Below are 20,470 nucleotides of genomic sequence, written 5' to 3'. Positions count from 1 at the left end.
TAATATAAAAGAAATAATAACAACTATCTGAGAATTGAATCATCATCATATGATGATTATTACTTTGAAATTATCTTAGTAGCATTGTTTACATGTGAAAAAGATGTTATGATTTTAAGACAAAATGTGTATCGGACGAACCGTGTCGTTGGTTTGATATCAAATGATAGGATACTTTCATCAGATTGGGATCATGTAAAAGAACACTAACAATGACAGAGATAAAATTATCTCTTTTTGATGTACATGTAGTCACTTTCATACCTCATTATGATAAAACCGAGTGATAAGGCAACTGAATTCAGTTTTCAAATATCTATCATTGATGTTGGGCATTGCTGAAATAAGATCTTGGTGTCATCAAGCGATCCTTTGCTCAATTTTCATTTTTTTAAATTTTGTTCATTTTTTTCAAACACATAATATTGGTGGATGTCTTTGAACTTGACATTATCATATATCTATATTTATATATATTCATTTAAAAGGAAACAGACTATTGTCTTTGTGTGTTCGTGTGCGTGTGATTGATATTAATACTTGTCAAGTAACAAGTAGTAAATAATAAAGTAGCAAAACAACAAGAGACTCTTGGGTTAATGACAACTGCAACTTTTACCTCTTCCACCTCCTCCTTTTCTTCAAACAGTATCTACATGTCAAGTTTTGGCTTACACTCTCTAGTATTCTTATCTCCAACAAATAACAACAACAGCAGCAGCAATATTATTATATTCAACACTTATTACTCATAGAACAAAAACAAAATGATTCTTCAGAATTATATTCTACCACCAAGATGGCATATAGAAGGAAGAGACGGTATATGTTGTGAGGGTTCATGTACAAAGGAAAAGGTAGATGACGATGATATGCGTGGACCAAATGACACCTCAAACTGGATCCTCAAAGGACGTGTTCTAACTGGTGAATATCCAGGCAATGCAGATGATAACATCCACTCTAAAATATTAAGTTCCTTATTAGACTCTGGTAAATAATAATAATAATACACAAAACATACAAGAACATTTTCAAACAAACTCTAACTTTATTTTTCTATATATAGGGATAAACATATTTGTATGTTTACAATTAGAGAGTGAGTTAAAGGCATTTAGAGCATACCAACAAGATGTATTGGAGATGGCAAAGCAAAAAGGAATAGGAAATATAGAGTTTATAAATTTTCCTATGGAAGACGGAGGCGCAGCCGAAAGCATTACAGAGTTGGCAGATTTTATTGATTTGCTATTGAGCAAGTTGGAACAGGACTCTAATAACCGTATATATATGCATTGTTGGGCAGGACGTGGTAGATCAGGGCTCATTGCATCTTGCCTCCTGGGCAGGTTGTATCACGTTTCCGGACTGGAGGCATGTCGAAGAATACAATTTTGTTACGAGCAGCGTGTTGTTGGCATGGGCGAATCTCCAGAATATTGGGGTCAGGTATGTACATCAATAATTAATTCATATGTTCCCATTGTTTATTATTATTAACATTCTAAAATAATAATATTAAATATATTAGAAATTACAAGTTATAAATTATATTAAGCTTTTAAAACAAAGAGAACAAGAACAAGAACAAGTACAAGAGGAACAAAATGGTAATAATTCAAATAGTTGATAAAAAACAAATAAATAAATAAACAATCATTAAAGAAACAACCATAAAATCCCAATTTCCATGGATGTTATTTATTTTTCAAATTATCGGTCATCTTCTAGATTGATTATATCACGTTTTCGGGCTGGAGGCTTATCAAAGAACACAATTTTGTTACGAGCAGCGTGTTGTTGGCCACTTTGGTGATTCTCCAGAATATTAGAGTCTGGTATGTAATTTTTTGATCGATTCATATGTATTCCATTTCTTTGCACCACTAAATTGGAAACCAATTGTTTATGAACATTCTAAAATAATATTAAATATATTTATATTAGAATTTACAAGTTGTAAGTTTTTTTAAAACTTTTAAAACAATAACTCAATTATGTTTGTTTGATAATTTTTGGATGATTTATTTACAAAATGTTATTTATTTTTCAAATTAACGGTTAAAGATTCTTGATGGATCGTGAGTTGTATGATCATGTGATTCACTCTTGTCAGCTTTTAATAAGGCTTTTTTCTTTTTTTTTTTATATAATTATATAGGTTGTTGTTATTTACAGAGGTTTGAAAAAAGAAAGAACAAAATTATATTATTAATTGATTTAGAGCTTATTCTTTTTTTTTTTAAAGAAAGAAGGATGGATGGAGAATATTAATATAGGTAAACAATTATATAAAAGTTTATAGATAGATATTTTTAAATAGTAGTTACCTTTTCCTTATCCAAAGTCAATGAAGGAATTCTTGGTTCCATCTTGAATTGTGCGCTTTGTAAACTTGGTGAGTCAGAGAAATCACCTATTTCATTTATAAAAATACAAAAGAAAGAGAGAGAGAAAGAAGATTTTAAATTAATCAATACAGGGTTTTAAGGATCAATAGAGATATCTATTTATCTATATAATTACCTGTAAAATCTTCATGGAAGATACGAGTATTTCCATTGTGATTTTGGTTCCAGTGCTTTTCAAAGAAGGACATTTTTTAATTTAAAGGAGAATAAAAGAGAGAGTGTGTGTGGATAGTTATATAACTATTAATATTTTAACTTTTAGATAGTTCTAGGAGGATTAGGATTTTTAAATGAATGTGAACAATTGTTGTTGTTTCTTTTTGATGTCAAGTAAAGAGAGAGAGAGAGATAGAAAAAAAATATATTAATTAATTTAAAAAATAAGGTGAACTCCACCTTGCTTTTCCTTTTTTGTAAGTACATTGATAAAAAGAGGGTGTTTCTTTTTTTCTAAATTTCCAATTTTGGAACAAGGAATAAATTCATTTATTCAAAAATTTTTTATCTCATAGCATACCATATCTCACCCCCAAAAGAGTAAAAGAATTTAGATATTCCACTCATACCCTACCCCCCTCATCTTATCATCTCCTCCTCCTCCTCCCCTAACACTTTGGATCACTTAAACTCAACTCTGGGTATATCCACCACAATTTTAAAAATTGTGTGTAAAGAAGAAGAAGAGTGAGGGGGTTATTAATTATTTTTGGTAAAGGGATTAATGAATCCATTTTAATAATTACTTTTTTTTTTATTGTTTAATAACAACTGGATAAACAGCATCGGTAGCAATGGCACATGAATTATCGGAGTTTCTGAGCATCATCGCAAATCCGGACATACCCCAATGAGTAGACCAGGAGTTTCTAATTAGCCAATAATCTGTTCCTTGGTAGGTGCCATAACCAATGATGTGAATTTGATGGTCGTAGCTCCAGGATGTACATATGGGTGAAGAGTATACACCAGATTGATAGAAATAAAAGTCTGGATCAATACCAAGATGAGTGTCAATGGCTCCTGTAACAGGTCCAATCGTTGCAATAACCTCTTGAAGGTCGGCTTCTGAACCATTTTGAATTCTAATGTATCCTTGAATCTGTACACCAGACGATCTATGATTGACAAGACAATACCCATTCTCTGATGTGTATGGATAGACTTGTTCAGTCGAGATACCTCCATTTACCATAACATACTCGTATGCTCCATAGGCAGATCCACCATCACATCCTTCTGATCCTTGTTGGTAACTACAATCTACCAATTGTTGTTCAGAGAGTTCTACCAATTGACCATTGACAACACAATTTTGACTTTCCAAAGCTGCAATCGAACCAAACGCCCAACATGATCCACATATCGATTGATCCTTGATTGGTGAAACACAACCAGACTGTCTCCAATCTACAGATGCAGGTAAATCTTTTAGATCAACTTTTGGTACATGGATTTCAGCCTTTTCATAGAGTTCAGAGTCAAGTTGCATTCCATTTCTTTGACCTGTCATTCCCATCAATTCGTCAACCGTCTTGTCACCAAAATGATTCATTCCCATCTTAAAGGTCTTGTCAGATTTGTGATTATGTCGAATAATATTGTGTAATCTATTCTTGTATAGATTGAATCTATGGTTGTGTTGGTGTTGATGGTTATATTGTTTGTTGTGTGTTTTCTTAAATTCTTCAAACGATACTTGATAGTTTGATTCCTTTTCCTTGGCATGATTGACAATATGGTGTGGATCAAATGTACAATCCTTATTTTTCTTTTCATTTTCTTTGATTTCTTCACCTGACCAAGAATCTTGTGACATTTCACAAATAACAAATGAAGGTGGAGTAAACACGTATTCATAGTCTGAAATATCAGATGAAAAGAAGGTAATGTTTAAAATGTAAACATCTGGATGGCTTGGACCGAGGATAAGGTTCTCTCCATCGATATAGTATTGGAGAGGAGTACCATCGTTGACATCTACACTCATGTAATAGTAGTTTGGCTTTCCATACATGACAGTCTTGAGCATAAAGGTGTTGGCTTGTTGTCCATTGATATTGGCAGTTCCGTTGAATACCCAATCACTTGCATTGACTGGAAGAATAGGAGTGAGTTGACCAGCATACTCATTGACCGAACATCCAAGATGGTATACCTGTGGAGTGATTGTATAACTCAAATTCGAGTTCCAAAGATTCAATTGAATATCCAATCCATCATAATAATCATAATATTGACGATTATTAATTGAATCATAAACTAGTGTTACTGGTATAGTAACATTTGCATATGGAATTGAAAATGTTCCTTGAATTACATACTAAAGAGAAAAGAGAAAAGAGAAAAGAGAAAAGAGAAAAGAGAAAAGAAAAAGAGTTAGTATTATAACTATAGTTGAGAAGAAGCAAATATACAACAACATACTTGTGGAGGTGGTTCATTTAATGTTGGTTGACAGTTTATGATACTAGCAGAAACAACAATGAAAAAGAATAGGGTTGATAACAACTTCATCTTGTCTAATTGTACAATTATAACTATGAATTGAATAAATATATAACTTTGATTATACAAGAATGAGTTGAGTGAATGAGCGAGCTAGCTGGTTGAAAGAGAGAAGTATCAACCACTGCATTCTTTCAAGGCTGCTCCAAAGGTCGCCGTGGTTTAAATATCTCCTATCAATAAATATCTCTTCTCGCTTACAATAAATCTATCAGCCACGATAAAATCTTTGAGAGTTGATAAACTACAGGGTTTTAAAAAATTAAATTTATTTTAATAGTATCTTTGTTTGTTGTTCACGTCGCCTGTTGGTGTGCTGGATATTATCATTGATGGAAAGGAGAACTACAAGAGATAGATCAAGGTCAAGGTCATCAAGTACAGACCATGGCCGTTATAATAATAGAAATGATAGATTAGAAAAAGAAGACCGTCAAAGAAAGAGAGATAGTCTCTATAGAAGAGACCGATCAAGATCAAGATCAAGGTCAAGATCAAAGAGCAAAGATAGATATAGTCGTCATCATGACAGAAAGAGATCAAGAGATAGATCAAGAGCAAGATCAAAAAGTAGAGATCGAAGTGATCGTGATCGTTACCGACAAAGATCAAGGAGTAGGAGCAGAGACAAAAGCACAAGTAATAATGTAGATAAGAGAGAAAGAGACGATGACAAGGAGAATAGAGTAAAGAAAAGAAAGTCTAGATCAAAGTCAAGATCAAGATCAAGATCAAGATCAATATCATCGTCGTCATCCTCCTCATATGACTCGTCATCAGATTCATCATCATCATCATCAGAAGAAAGAAGAAGAAAAAGGAAAAAGAAAAAGAGAAAAGAGAAAAAGGAAAAGAAACAAAGAAAAAAAGAAAAGAAGGAAAAAAAGAAATTAAAGGAACAACAAGAGTTGGAAGAACTGGAAAAAAAGAAACAACTGGAAAGACAAATGGCAATGGAGAGACAACAACAAAAACAACAACAACAACAAGAATTGGAAACAAATACTCCACCAAAAAGAGTAATGGGACCAATATCAAATGAATCATATGATAAACTTCGAAACACATTTGTAGAGAAATACGATGAAGACACTGGAAGAATGAGAGTATACAGAGCGACCGGAGAATTAATTGAAAGAGTAGTTTCAAAAGAAAAACACAAAGAAATTAATTATATTGCTACTCATCATCCAACTAAATACAACTAAAGGTAGTAGTAGTAGATAATAATAAATGAATATTTGTTAAATATATATCAGATAGATATATTAATATATATTAAAAAAGGGAGGTTCATTTTCCAAAGATGCAATTAATATCTTTTCAAAAATATTTCATAATTATTTTCTTTTATTCGTTTTTAAAAAGAGCAAAAGAGATAATCGATTATCACTGATCATCTTATCACATTTCACATATTCTCAAGCAACATAACATAAATAGGATCCCAAGATAGTAGTAGTAGTTTGTTTTAAATGAATAGAAATACTGTAGTAGATCAACAAGAAGATGAATATCAAAGAAAAAATACAACAGCCAAGCAGATCATAGAACATATACTACATATCAACATACCCTATGAGAACTTGTGTCCTGCATTGGGAGATGGCAGAATTTTGTGCAAGTTGATGAACTCTTTCCATCAACCTGCCGACTATATACATTTCAGTGATAATGAACCATTACCAAAGTTTAAAAGAAATGAGAACATTCATTTGTTCTTAAAGAAATGCAGGTATGTAAGCAGGTGTTGCAACAATTTGACATCATTATCATCATCACCATCAATGGTTACTAACTTGATCCTTATTTAGATTATATGTTTCAGAAGATTACTTATTTAATGCAAACGATTTATTGGATGGTACAAATATGGAGTCTGTTTTGGATTGTCTCTTCCAATTATTTGACTATTTTGAACAAGAGATTAAACAAATATTTCAAGATCAACTATTCAACAATACTAATAACAATAATAACAGTAGTTATATTTATGATGATTATAATCAATCCAACAATAATAATAACAACTACCAACAACAATATGGTTATCAAGATCATCAACAACAACAACATCAACAACAATTCAATGGTGACTATTACTACAATAATCATGTAGATGGTAGTGGTAATCAGAGTAACAATAATACTACTAGAGTAATAATGAAAAAGGGATTAAATGGATATATATTGGATGCACTATTAGAGACTAAAAGTTATTTACTTGGACCATTTTTTGTGGCCGTTGCATTGGGATTTGGAATTAAAATGAGTCGATCATGGTTTGTTAAATTGACACATTTTTTTGGCACGTTCTCCATCGGCTACAGCTGCTACTGCAGCATCTGCTCATAATGTCTTGACAAAGGCAGACTCTATCATCAAGGATTTAAAAATATATATGGCTCCAGCTGCACAATCATTGTACAATATGTTATGTAATATAATAAAGGGAAAATAAATCAACAATGATAGAACAAAACACAGTATTATTAAAAGAATAATATCATTTTAAAAAGAAAACTAGTAGCAAGATTGGTTGCTTTATTCAAAACAAATTCTAATTGGATTGCTGGAAAAACTATTATTATTATTTTTTACAAGATTTGCAATGTTGGATTCATTATTATTATTATTATTATTATTATTATTATTATTATTATTATTATTATTATTTTTAAAAGTTGGAAACTGAAAATGATAAATTTGGAAATATAAAATAAAAACACAACATAAAGAATAGAATTGAACATATCAATATCGTTACATATTCAAATGTAAAATTGATTCGGACTCGTTTCTTTGGTCCCTCGAGTCTAAAGATTTCTTTTCTTTCCATTGTAGCTGGTGGTTCTTCATCAATGAATGGTTTAGTAGGGTGAGGTATAATAGCCATACTGTATTCATCATAATCAGATGATGAATAACTCTCTTCATCCATTTCTTCCTCCTTCTCCTCCTCCTCCCCCTCTTGGGATTCACCTTCATCTCCAGAATCATATGATGAAGAAGATGACGACGATGACGATGACGATGACGAGGTTTCTTCATCTTGAGAAAATTCAATTTCATCCTCTTCATATTTATAATCATAATCATTAAATCTATTATTATTACTAATAAATGGAGTCGATAAATTTGGTTTTGGAAGTTGAAGAGGAGTAAGTATAGTTGGTTTTGGAAGAGGAAGAGGTATAAATGGAGGAGGATTGGGAGTTGGGTAGTGATAGAAGGTTTGTTTGTTTGGTTGATCAATAGGCTTTGATGTTGGTCCTTTTACAACAACCTCTTCATCCTCACTTCCATCCAAATCAATAAAAGTGGCATTATTATCAAATTTCCTTCCTGAAATTAAATTAGTTATAAATAAATATGTTTATTCATTCATTGGTTCTCATCTTTCTTTTACATACCATTGTTCCACAAAGTATTACTATAATTCTTATTATTCTTATTATTGTTATTGTTATTATTATTATTATTAGTAGTAGTATTCTTATTCTTATGATAATTTGAATAATAAGAATTGGAATTACTAGAATAATGATACTGTTGATTGTTACTCATCGTTAATTTTTTGTTTAGTATTTGTGTATCTTTATCTATCTATCTGTATGTATGTGAGATGATAATAATGAAAATGAACCTAAGTACTGATTCACCCCTACCCATACACAAATATATTATTTACTGATGTTAGGTATCATTAATTTAGTTTTTGAAATTTTATATTTTGGGTGTTTGTGATCTGATCAAACAAGCTTGTTTGATTAAAGTTACTTTAGTTCACACTCACTCTATATATATATAAATATATATTAATATACAAAGTAAAAGAATGAGTACAGCACAACCACAAGTTACACAAGTACAACAACCAAAGATGGTCAACACATCGACTATACCAAACTATAAGAAATTCACAGTCGTCTACCCACAATATATGAACTCTAGTCTCAAAAGAGATCAAGGTAGAAAAGTACCAAAGGATAAGGGTGTAAAGAACCCAATGTTAGAAGAGATAGCAAAGGCTATTGCTATGCTAGGTCTTCATCCAATTATAGAAGTAAATAGCTTTTCTTTCTTTTGAATCATATGATTATGATCATCGTTGACCAAAAAGTCAAACACCATTTACTTATCAATTATTCATTCTATCTATAGACATCAAAAGGATACCCAGCAGATTTCTATCAAAGAGGTAGAATTAGATTACAAATCATTAATTTTGAAACACAGGTACCTTTGGTAGCTTCAATATCCAATAGTATGAAACATCCCTAACTTCAACAAACATTCATCATCATACATGATACTAATCATTCTTTGAATATTCCTTTAGAAACACAATTATTATTAAAGATTTGCGAATATATTAATACAAACTACCCAAATAGACCAGAAGATTTCAAACCAGAATCAATGTTGATGTTAAATACACCAATCGTTAAACCAAAAGAAGAAAAGGAAATTAAAAAGGTGGTGGACAATAAGAAGAAGAAAGGAAAATAAATAATAATGTAATTTACAACACACAATCAACTATATATTCAGCTTTGGTCATTTAAATATGGTTGGATCATTTATTCATTCTTTTGGTTTGACAAATTAATTAATTTAATGACTGGTTGGATGTAATAGGTTACATTTGTCTCCTTTGAGGCAATTACCATTTACAAAGAATTTACAAATTCCATCTGATCTATAGTTATTATTATTATTGTTATGGCCATAGTTGTTGTTGTTATTATGGTGGTTATTATAATTATTATTGTTATTATTATTATTATTATTATGATGATGATGTTTGTTATTATTATTATTTTGAGATTGATATTTTTGATGGGAATTTGATGGTTTCTTTTTTTGGTATTGACTGTAACCTCTAAGAAGAGGAGGTGAAGTTGATCTACCTGATTGGATCGGTTGTTGGTATGGTGATGGAGGCGAAAGTAATGGTGAGGCAGAAGATGCAGATGGGGATTGGAATACAAATGTGTATCCGTCACCTTGACTATTATCATAACTCAAATTAAATGGCATGGGTGGATTATATGGATAGGCATAGTACCCTGCTGCTGTTGGTTGTGATTGGTGTGAGTAATCATACACCAAGTCTGGTGGAGACGGTACAGAATGGTTATTATTATTATTATTATTGGCACCTGATCCAGATCTTGATCTTTGTCCTTGTTGTTGTTGTTGTTGTAGTTGTTGTTGGTTAGTTGGTTGTAATTGTCCTTGTTGTTGTTGTTGTAATTGTTGTTGAAGTTGTTGTTGTTGATAGAATTGGTATTGTGAACCAAATACCAAACTATCGCGATAAGATAGTGGATGGGATGGCATTTCCAACATGTTTATCGATCTAGGTGAAGGAGGTGGCAGCATGCCAATACCGTTGTTGTCATCGTTGTTCGGTGGTGATAGGAATTGAAGATTATAAAAGTCTTCTTCTTGAGACAAGTGTCTGATCGGTGACGTCTTGTCGTCAAACGATGATTTCTTTCTTGTTGGTGTGTCGTATAACTGTCTCTTTCCACCACCGGCCTTTTTACCACTGTTTGATGGTTTGTGGTAGCTTTTAGCAATCGAGTTTTGAATTGATCTCTTTAGCCATTCAATCAAGTCTGGTTCAGATGGGGGTGTCACTCCTACACGAGTAAAGAACTCGTCCCAACTCTTGACACGCATGATGTCCTTGACAGCCATTTGGAGGTTGTCACGGGTTGCTTTCATAGGCTTGCCAAAGTAACGGTTATACTGTGTTGCGATAGAGTCGAGACTGCCTCCCTCTGGACGGGCAATATGTTGCAAAAAGTAGACGTGGAATAACAACAGTCTGATCGAAACAATTGATGCTTCCATTGCAATCTTTGGACGATCTCTATCGATTGCTGGATCCATGTTACCAAACTCTGGATTCTTTTTGATGATCCACATTACATTTCGGTCAAAGTTTTCTTCCAAATAGCTATAAGCCACCTCTGACCACTTATAATCAGATACTGTCAAAAGAGGTAAGAACTCTCCCAAGGCTGGAGTCTCTCTCTTGTGTCTCATATTTGGCAAATGAATAAAATCATAAATCTCCTTGTTGATTTCAACCAACAAATCTGGATATCTCTTAATAAATGCAAGGAATAATTGATGGAATAAACAATATCCTTCCAACATTTTAATAGATGCTAAAAATATAAAAAGAGGTATAAAAAATTGATTAGAGGATAATGAAAGAATATATAAATATATATATATTATTAAATGATACATACCATGTAAAGTTTCATTCATAATATTGACACACATTGTATTCATTGCCTTACAAAGGAATACTTTTGCCAACTCTGGTTTAAATTGTTTTACATGGAATATATCTTTTAATGATGATTCTAATAGTTTCCATGCTCTTTCACCATGTTGCTTATTAATATCTTTAAACGAGAAAATCTATTAATAACAATGAATAAACAATAAATCTTGTTGTTTGTTTGACATACATAATGGTAACCAATAATTAAAAGGTTCTTTCATGATTGAACTTCTTACACCTTGATTATAGGCTTCCAATGATAATAAATCTAGTGATGTACTGATTGCATCAATCTTGATTGAATTTCTAATTTAAATTAAATAATAATAAAAAGTTAGAAACTATAGTTTAAAAGTAATTAATGTGTTTTGTTGATACATACGGTTTTGATATTATATTAATTCCAATACCAAGTATATCTTCTTTATAAGAAGATCTATTATGATAACAAACCAACTCTGATTCAATATTGTTTAAAAATTCTTTTTCATCATTATCATTGATGCTGTTGTTATTATTATTATTATTATTATTATTATTATTGATATTATTCTTTGCATCTTGTAAAGTTATTAAAGATTTTTCAGTGTTTTTGTTCAAATTGTTATTATTATTGTTGGATTGTTGAGTTGTTGTGTCTTCTGGAAGAGGTGGCCATGGACAATCAGAACGATGTTGACAAGATGAACAATTAAATGTACGACTTCCAGCAATTGCTTCTGGAATCTTCATCAAGTATTCCTGAATGGGGAGACTGTTTGGTTCAGTTTCATCGTCGTCCAATGTAATGAGGAAGGTTTGAATTTGAATAAGAATGGTTGATACACTGTATGCACTCGACCAACCCGATGACTTGTCGGTTTTCGAATCACTGTGTCCTTGAAAGTAACTTTGGAAATCAGAGAGAATATCGAGACATATACGACCGCGGTCGTGAACATGTGGGTGTGGGAAGGGTGTCAACAACACGCCACTTGGAGGACTGGCTGGATAGTTGTTGGGGAACTTTAACTCCAAATGAAAGATACCTCCTTCAAAGGGTGACCCGACAGGTGCAGCGATATTGGCGTGCCAAGTGAGTAAGTCTGAAGAGTCAACAGGCTCGGCAGAGACAAGTGGGATTGGATGTGTCTTGATGCTCTTGAGATCGGCCAACAAACTTTTTTGAGTGGCTGGTGTAATGACTGGAGTGCTCGTTGAAGAGGTTGACATTCCACCACTCTGTCCAATGCTGTTGCCAGTACTGCTCAGCAACGAACTACTCGTGCTCAACGAAGATGATGAAGAGATGGACAAACTTGACTGTGAAGGTGACATGGGTGGAGCAGACGACGACAGGCTGTTGGGAAGTGCATTGATAGAGCCTGGAGTATGGTTTGTCAAATGTACATTGGTTCTCGTGTACTTTAACATTTCAATCGCTGGATCACTCATCTTGTTGTGACCAATGACTAGAGACTTTAGAGCAATACCTCCAATAACAGGGTTACCATTGCTACTGCTGCTGCCGCCAATACTGGTACTGCTACCCTCTCCACAAAGTAATCTGATTGATTCATCTGTAACACGTTTGCATCCGTGTATGTTGAGATGCTTGAGGTTGGTAAGCTGTAATATGCGGAGGACAGATGCATCGGATATATTCTCACTCATTGACAAGTCAAGCGTGCTGAGGAAGATGCATCGACTGGCCAGTATACCCAACTCACTGATCAAAGGACACTTCTTGACTGACAGATGAGTGAGATAGTGTAGATTGTTGGCAATGGCATTGATCGAGACATCGGTGATCAAATGGCAAGAAGATAGGTTGAGACGAGAGATTCTACGACATGAACTGATCATCATCTCGACCCAACTATCAGAGACGGACTTGCAAGATGCTAAATCTACCGAGGTGAGTGACTTGCAAAACTTTCCAATCGTCACAAAGCATCCTATATCCAAATCCATCTGTGAAATGTTGAGTGTTTCCAAGTGGTTTGATCGCATTAAAATCTCTTCCAAGACACTAGATGTAATGTTGCTGCTAGCTTGGAGCTCGAGTCGTTTTAATTTCAACTCTGTTGGAAGTCTGCTAGCAGCCATCTGGAAGCGTTGTACTGTCGACGAGGAGGAGGAGGTAGGTGATGATGAGGGGTGATTGGTAACATAGTTGTTAAACGATGGCAATGAAGATGACTTTTTCATTCCATCGACAGTGCTACCAGACCCACTGATATTAGTGCTACAATTGTAAATCAACTCATCCAATTGTCGACAATGCTGAAGCACCTCAAACACCTCTTCCAATGGTAAGTTGGAGCTAGATGCTCTTAGTTGCTTTAAATTGATAAACGAGTGGATATTGTAGGTTGAGTTTCTCAACTTGCATCCTGTAATGTCAAAGTGTTGCAATAGTTGTGTTTTCTTGTTTGTTGTTGTTGTTGTCGACGATGAACGGTTATCAGTTTGAATAAAGGGGATAAAAGAGATACGACATTGGCTCAGTGTCAACCATTGTAAGCGATCTAATCTATCAAACACACTCTGAACTGCTTCATCACCGATTTGACTGCAATTTGACAGATTCAACTTTTCTAGTGATTTACAGCAACATGTCAATTTAATCACCTCTGGGGTCGATAGATTAGGACATCCTGACAAATTGATATGACGTAGATTCAACGTATGTGAGCACAGTGTAGCTAGTGACTTTCCTAAATCCGTAGATGATAAATCCAAACATTCCAAAGCATAATCACCATGGAGTACATTGATATTATTATTATTGTTATTATTATTATTGTTACTTGGTTGAGCAATAAATTCACGATCTAATATTCTACACTTTTTAGCATTGAGACGTGTCAACTTTTTGCAGTTGTTTAAGAGTGCAATGATGGATCGTCCTTGTGCACCCGTTTCACCAATATTGATCGATCTGAGGTTGCCCATAAACGATGCCAATGCTACAATGTCAGAGTCTTCAATCCAAGACATTGAATAGAGATCCAACTTTATCAGACTCTCTCCCAAGTTACGAACAATGCTCGAGAGGATGGGTGCAACGAGACCGACCTGGATGGGAATCTTTCGCAACGATAGATAGGTGATCTGGTTCGAATAGACCTTGCAGAGGTAGAGTAAAAAGTCTGCGGTCAGCATCTCGCGGTTAAATAGGTGTGTGTGGATGATGGGTGCCTGGAGGAGTGTGGGAAAGACGAGCATACTGGAATCCTTGTCGTCACAGCCAACCAGATCAGAGTTTTGGCACATTTGGTAGTTGGGATCGATAAACGACGACGAGTCGATAAATAGTTGAGCCCAGAGTGCGATTTGCTCCTGACTGCGTTGGATGATTGATTCGGGTACTGGGAACTTGGTCCACAATGAGCTATCCTTGAGAATGATACGGAATGCTTCTCTAAAGTATTTACCAGCTTTGCTAAACATGGTACGATCGTATGATCCAACAGCCTTGCTCATTAAAAGACTGGCCAGACGGAGATAGGCAATTGACCGTGTTTCGTTACTGATCTGTGGCATTGAAGATGATCGTCTCGACAATATCTCTACACTCGAGTTTAATAGATTACTTCTATTCTCTACACCCCAAAATGCCACTGCACTATAACATTTCTCTGCCAACAAAGAAACCAAATCTCTATTTAACCATAAATAATCTATACTTGATATATCATCTTGACTTTTACGTTTTGAAAAATTAAATCCATTATTTTGATTATTTTGATTATTTTGATTATTTTTTGCATTATTTGATTTGTTGTTTTGTTGATTATTATTATTATTATTGTTACTATTACTATTACTATTATTATTTACAATATTTTGACCACTACAATTATATCTTTCACCATTGTAAACATAAAGATTATATAAAAGGTCACCAAGAGTTAAAAGTGACATGTAATTATTGGCAAGTAGATAATTTGAATAACTACGTTCCAAATAGACCATACTATCACTCTTTCCAACGGTCAATGCCAATTGTTTTAATACATTTGCATATCCATTGAGGATATCCTTATTGTCGGGTGTCGATCTAATAGCCTCTTCAAACTTGTTGGTAGCCAGCTTAAAGAGACGCTCGCTGCCACGTCCATCCCACATCATACATTGAAGTGAGAGTGCATTACCCTCTGCCAATGAAATGATATTCATATGTTTAACTTTAACATCCATTGCCGCAATATCAGACAGTACAACACGGAAAGATTGTGAATCATTTTTCATTTCCTTCATTGATTCATCTGCCAATTTAATTCCAGTCATACTTAATAATCTTACAAATATATTATAAATATCAACTTGACTTTTTAAATCAAAATTTGAATCTTTTTCTAAAAATATAAATAAAAAAATTAAAATTAAAAGTTAATATAGCAATTCATACATTGTATTATATATATATATATATTATTCTATTTTACCTTCATTTGATAAAGAATTATCAAATCTTAATAAAATTTCATTTTTAATTGAATGATACCATAGACGATCATGTTTTTGAACTGGAGCACCCAATATAATGTTGAAAAAATCCATGACAACTTGGATGTAAGAGTCTGCCTCGATGGATCGCATTTCCTTCATTTTTTCACGCAACTCTGCACGTATTATGTTTTTAAAGACACGGGCAACTATCTCTGTGAGCAGCACTTGCTTTAACCTCGGATCTTGTACATGGTGTCTGATGATTCCAAGGTATCGGACATTGATTCCTTCACGATGGATGATTTCCGTCAACTGCGACAGCCAATTGATGGTGTTGGAGTGTGCATCCATCCAAGAGGCAACCTTGGGGATACACACATTGTAGAGATACTCGGTCGCCTCTTTGACCTCAGAGTTGTTGTATTGCATGGCGTTTGGATCGACCTTTCCAAATGGCGAGTAGGCGTCACTCGACAGAGGGATGTGATAGGTCTGGATAAACTCTGGTCTAAAGAGTCGGTAGAGAAAAGACTCTTCAACACGCTTGTCGGCTGTAGGAGGAAACACACGTGCAAAGTCCAATACGTAAAACAACCCATCTTTGCCAATATGACCTTCAATGTCGGTTGGTCCGTACAGTACCTCCTTCTTTTCGCCCTTGCCACATAAATGACCTTTGATATTGAGCTTTTTAGCAGCTAGTCTCATTCTCTCGTTGATTTCAGGACGTGTAGCATGCACGTTCTTTCCACCATCACTAGAGCCATAGACAATCGTTGCTTTGGGTGAAATGGGCAAGATGGACATGGCAACCAATCTAAAACCACGATAATCGAGTAAAGCCATCAATGGCACATGGATACCTTCACAACCATAGTATCTCATGATACTCTTTAGTTCGTGTCCTCCTGCCTTCATAGAGTACTCGTCGCTACCATAAATATCCATCCAATCCGATGCAAACTTGAATAAAATGCCATTATAGAGGTATTTTTGGCCACCGGCCTGACCTCCCAACTCTGGCACTCCTTTTATGGTCTTGTATCTCTCTTCAATGAAACGTTCTTCAATGATAATCTTTCCATACGTGATGGCAGAATGTAGAAAGTCTTTGCTGAGCGATGACAAGTGTTTATATTTTACAAACTTTTTCTCTTGATCATCCTCTGGCAACAATAACAATCGCTGGAATGTATCATTCCATGATATTGAACATCCAACCTTTCCATTTTTTAATTCTAATATTCCTTCTAAATTTGATTCATCTGTTGTTAATATTGATGATGGTTGTTTTTGTTGTGAGGATATTATTGGTTTAATTATTTGATCTTGAGTTGTTGTAGTAGGAGTAAAAGGAGATGTATTTTGATTATCATAAAGATTTTGACCTACACTAACATTTGATGATGATAATGTAGTAGTGGTAGTAGTTGTTGTTGTAGTTGAATCATTTTTGTTGTTGTTGTTGTTGTTGTTAATGATATTATCATAGGTTCGAAAACATGATGAACTAGTACTACTACTAATACTATTATTGTTATTACTAGTACCATTTGGTGTTGAATCATATAACCAATCTCTATTTGATAGAATGGTTGGTGTAATAGATTGAGATGAATATACTTCATATGGTGATCTTGGTTTATCACCATTGTTGTTGTTGTTGTTTGTTTTTGACTTTCTTGGTGCATAATATCCACTACCATCTTGTTCTTGTTCCTCTTGTTCATCTTCATCTACCTTTTCAACCTTTACAACTGGAACTAGTTGCTCCTTTTTAATCTCTTGTTGTTGTTGATTCTTTTGATCATTTGCCAATAACCTTGATAATTCTGAAGAGATTATTAATTTGTTTGGGTTGCTAGTAGTTGTATTACTAGTAGTAGTAGAAGAAGAAGAAGAACTACTACTATTATTGACTTGTTGTTGCTTATTATTATTATTATTATTATTTGTCTTCTTTGTGATGTATCCTGGATTGGTATTATTATTCGTTGTTGATACATTTGATCCACTAGAGTTGGCCAATGATCGTCTATCCTTTTTAGTGTTTACTGATTGTGACCCAGATAAAGGATGAGATGCTGTTGATGTTGATGATGTCAATGCTATTGATGATGATGATATGTTATCATTGGTATCATTATCTTTTTTTGTTGATTGTTGAGTTGGAGTAGTCGTTGCATCTGATGAAGAGATGGTATTAATAACCTCTGTCAATGATGATGATGATGATGATGATGATGCAAGTTGTGTCTTGTCATCACTAATACCACTACCATCTAAAGTACTGGTATGTGACGACGACGACACTAATGGTGGTGAGTCAGATACTGAATTATTATCTGATGTTAAAGGTGACGATGAGGAATTATTATCTGATGTTGACGGTGACGATGAAGAATTATCTGATGACGATACTTGTTCATCTTCACTCTCCTCTTCCTCTTCTTCTTCCTCCTTTTCTAATACAACATTATTCTTTTTATTATTATTTAATCTATTTCTATTTCTATTACTATTACTATTACTATTATTAAAGTTGTTGTGATAATATATTCGATGATCATCTTCATAAAAGAATACTAATGAAAGTACTCTCTTTAGTATTGGTAGTAGTTGCCAATATATATAAAATATCTCCCAATACATCTTCTTATCAATATGAATGATGAGTGAGTGAGTGAGTGATGAAGATGATGAATGAGATGTAAAGTGTACTAATTTTGAAAAGTAATGTTTTATAAATAAAAATATAAATATATAAATATATAAATATAAATAATGTTCTTATTCAATAATGTGAAGTTGTGTGCAATGATTGACCTCACACCGTCATGACAGACGACCATCAAGTCAGCAAAAGGGGTGTGATTGACTTTGCATCGAAAAAAAAAAAAAAAAGTTTTTGTATTAAAAATTTAATACTCTCTACCACCAATGAACAATAGAGACACTCTTACGTGTAAGAGTAATATTTTCATCATTCTTAGATAGTAGTTGTAAAAAAAAAACTTTATTTATTTAACTATCAAATGTTAATACTGATACAATAGTCTATTTATTTGTTGTGTCCAAATTTCTTTTTCGAGAATCGATTGTTGGTTCGGGAAGATCAAAGATGAAATTTCCTTCCAAATTGAATGAATATATTCTTTCGGGAAGAAATGAGCGACATTCTCTACAAATATGTGTGAGTGAACCTATTCCCATTTACACACACACACATCACACAACAAACACTAATAATAATATTCATTCATCCATCAGCCCCCAATAATCATTTTTTAGTCAATCAATTCACACTGTTAGCTAAATTAAACTTGCTTGTATTACGATACTATCTTCTCTTCTATTCTCTATTCTACTTTATACTCTACATATATATACATTAATTATCTTTAAAGATATTTACTACTTTTACTTTTAACTCAAATAGACATACTTAAAGAGGGAAAATGTGTGACACTAATCTAATGACATTAAACAGATGGTTGTTATCTGATCATCATAAGAACACACCCAATAGAATAGAGTTTGCCAATTTGATGTCTGGTATAGCGTTGGCATGCAAGATTACAACCAACGCCATCAAACGTGCCGGTTTCGAACAGTTGTTTGGTCTAGCAGGTGTCACCAACGTTCATTCAGAGGATGTCAAAAAGCTGGATATCATTGCCAACGATGCCTTCAAGTATGCTCTCAAGGGAACTAAAGAAGTGTTTTGTATGGTCTCTGAAGAGGAACAAAGTATCATCCCTGTCGCTGAACACGACGCTGGCAACTTTGTAGTCACCTTTGATCCCCTCGACGGTAGCTCCAACATTGATTGTAATGTATCTGTTGGTTCAATCTTTGCTATCTGGCCAAAGGTTTCAAAAGATAATAATGTATGTTAAAACAAGAAAACAATCAAACAACCAAAGGGTATGATCAAAACATGTTCTAACTTTACTTTACTACTTTTTTTTATTTATTTCTATATGAAGTACTCTGACAAAGATGTATTAAGAAAAGGAAGAGAAATGATTGCAGCTGGATATGCTTTATATGGATCGGCTACAATGTTGGTTTTGACGACTGGATGTGGAGTATTTGGGTTCACATTGGATTATACGGTTGGAGAGTTTGTATTGACTCATCCAGACATCAAGATCAAGCCACGTGGAGCCATCTATTCGATCAACGAGGGTAATTCAGTCTATTGGGACAAGGCAACTGCCGACTATGTCAACTCTATCAAGAGCGGTAAGAACGGCAAGACTCCATACTCTTCACGATACATTGGTAGTATGGTCAGTGATGTTCACCGTACCCTCTTGTACGGTGGTATCTTTATGTACCCTGCCGACTCCAAGTCACCACAAGGAAAGCTCAGATACCTCTATGAAGTTGCACCACTCTCATTGCTCATGGAACAAGCTGGCGGTAAATCGACCAATGGACAACAAGCCTGTCTAGATCTAGTACCCGGAAACATCCATCAACGTGTTCCAGTGTTTATGGGTAGTGTTGACGATGTTTCAGATTTAGAGAGTTTCCATAAATCTTCTTAAGATATCCCCACAACCCCAACACAACAACAAACATCCACTAACCATATATATATATTCCGCAAAAATAAACAGTTACTATATCATCATCAACATCATCAACCTATCCATAATACCTGTCAGTAAGAATGAATGAAGTATGAGTTCATTGAATTGAATTGTATACAATGTCACCATATCATATCATATCATATCATATCATCAACATTGGTCAAAAAGGAGGAGGAGTGCAAACTACACCAATGAATTAG

The 20,470-nt window shown here is 34.0% G+C and overlaps 9 protein-coding genes across 9 annotated transcripts; 5 read left to right on the top strand and 4 right to left on the bottom strand.

The window, feature by feature from the left end:
- Nucleotides 1-767: 767 nt before the first annotated feature.
- On the top strand, nucleotides 768-1,633 carry DFA_05427 (uncharacterized protein; the record flags this gene model as incomplete). Its single annotated transcript, XM_004361089.1, has 3 exons — nucleotides 768-993; nucleotides 1,070-1,452; nucleotides 1,535-1,633. 3 exons carry the CDS (start codon nucleotides 768-770, stop codon nucleotides 1,631-1,633), a joined length of 708 nt encoding a protein of 235 aa, XP_004361146.1.
- A 276-nt stretch (nucleotides 1,634-1,909) lies between these two features.
- DFA_05426 (uncharacterized protein) lies at nucleotides 1,910-2,602 on the bottom strand (the record flags this gene model as incomplete). The annotated part of the gene is made up of 4 exons (XM_004361088.1): nucleotides 1,910-1,920; nucleotides 2,063-2,138; nucleotides 2,334-2,419; nucleotides 2,530-2,602. The coding sequence occupies 4 exons, from the start codon at nucleotides 2,600-2,602 to the stop codon at nucleotides 1,910-1,912; spliced, it is 246 nt and encodes an 81-aa protein (XP_004361145.1).
- Nucleotides 2,603-3,165: 563 nt separating this feature from the next.
- Nucleotides 3,166-4,928, bottom strand: DFA_05425 (uncharacterized protein; the record flags this gene model as incomplete). Its single annotated transcript, XM_004361087.1, has 2 exons — nucleotides 3,166-4,734; nucleotides 4,839-4,928. 2 exons carry the CDS (start codon nucleotides 4,926-4,928, stop codon nucleotides 3,166-3,168), a joined length of 1,659 nt encoding a protein of 552 aa, XP_004361144.1.
- Nucleotides 4,929-5,251: 323 nt separating this feature from the next.
- DFA_05424 (uncharacterized protein) lies at nucleotides 5,252-6,127 on the top strand (the record flags this gene model as incomplete). Its single annotated transcript, XM_004361086.1, has 1 exon — nucleotides 5,252-6,127. One exon carries the CDS (start codon nucleotides 5,252-5,254, stop codon nucleotides 6,125-6,127), a length of 876 nt encoding a protein of 291 aa, XP_004361143.1.
- A 267-nt stretch (nucleotides 6,128-6,394) lies between these two features.
- DFA_05423 (uncharacterized protein) lies at nucleotides 6,395-7,380 on the top strand (the record flags this gene model as incomplete). Its single annotated transcript, XM_004361085.1, has 3 exons — nucleotides 6,395-6,654; nucleotides 6,734-7,134; nucleotides 7,250-7,380. 3 exons carry the CDS (start codon nucleotides 6,395-6,397, stop codon nucleotides 7,378-7,380), a joined length of 792 nt encoding a protein of 263 aa, XP_004361142.1.
- Nucleotides 7,381-7,463: 83 nt separating this feature from the next.
- On the bottom strand, nucleotides 7,464-8,486 carry DFA_05422 (uncharacterized protein; the record flags this gene model as incomplete). The annotated part of the gene is made up of 3 exons (XM_004361084.1): nucleotides 7,464-7,610; nucleotides 7,687-8,264; nucleotides 8,333-8,486. The coding sequence occupies 3 exons, from the start codon at nucleotides 8,484-8,486 to the stop codon at nucleotides 7,464-7,466; spliced, it is 879 nt and encodes a 292-aa protein (XP_004361141.1).
- A 271-nt stretch (nucleotides 8,487-8,757) lies between these two features.
- On the top strand, nucleotides 8,758-9,431 carry srp19 (signal recognition particle 19 kDa subunit; the record flags this gene model as incomplete). The annotated part of the gene is made up of 3 exons (XM_004361083.1): nucleotides 8,758-8,985; nucleotides 9,084-9,186; nucleotides 9,262-9,431. 3 exons carry the CDS (start codon nucleotides 8,758-8,760, stop codon nucleotides 9,429-9,431), a joined length of 501 nt encoding a protein of 166 aa, XP_004361140.1.
- A 105-nt stretch (nucleotides 9,432-9,536) lies between these two features.
- On the bottom strand, nucleotides 9,537-18,650 carry DFA_05420 (uncharacterized protein; the record flags this gene model as incomplete). The annotated part of the gene is made up of 8 exons (XM_004361082.1): nucleotides 9,537-11,104; nucleotides 11,192-11,350; nucleotides 11,417-11,535; nucleotides 11,612-13,166; nucleotides 13,758-14,363; nucleotides 14,649-15,572; nucleotides 15,663-18,196; nucleotides 18,595-18,650. 8 exons carry the CDS (start codon nucleotides 18,648-18,650, stop codon nucleotides 9,537-9,539), a joined length of 7,521 nt encoding a protein of 2,506 aa, XP_004361139.1.
- Nucleotides 18,651-19,124: 474 nt separating this feature from the next.
- fbp (D-fructose-1,6-bisphosphate 1-phosphohydrolase) lies at nucleotides 19,125-20,222 on the top strand (the record flags this gene model as incomplete). Its single annotated transcript, XM_004361081.1, has 2 exons — nucleotides 19,125-19,556; nucleotides 19,656-20,222. The coding sequence occupies 2 exons, from the start codon at nucleotides 19,125-19,127 to the stop codon at nucleotides 20,220-20,222; spliced, it is 999 nt and encodes a 332-aa protein (XP_004361138.1).
- Nucleotides 20,223-20,470: the final 248 nt, after the last annotated feature.

This window comes from Cavenderia fasciculata, assembly GCF_000203815.1.
Source record: "Cavenderia fasciculata unplaced genomic scaffold Scf_Dfasci-G-o-80e12.f1-5, whole genome shotgun sequence".
In the NCBI taxonomy this organism is placed as follows: Eukaryota; Evosea; class Eumycetozoa; order Acytosteliales; family Cavenderiaceae; genus Cavenderia; species Cavenderia fasciculata.
Note: the sequence above shows the minus strand (reverse complement) of the source record. Positions and strands in the feature narration are given on the sequence as shown.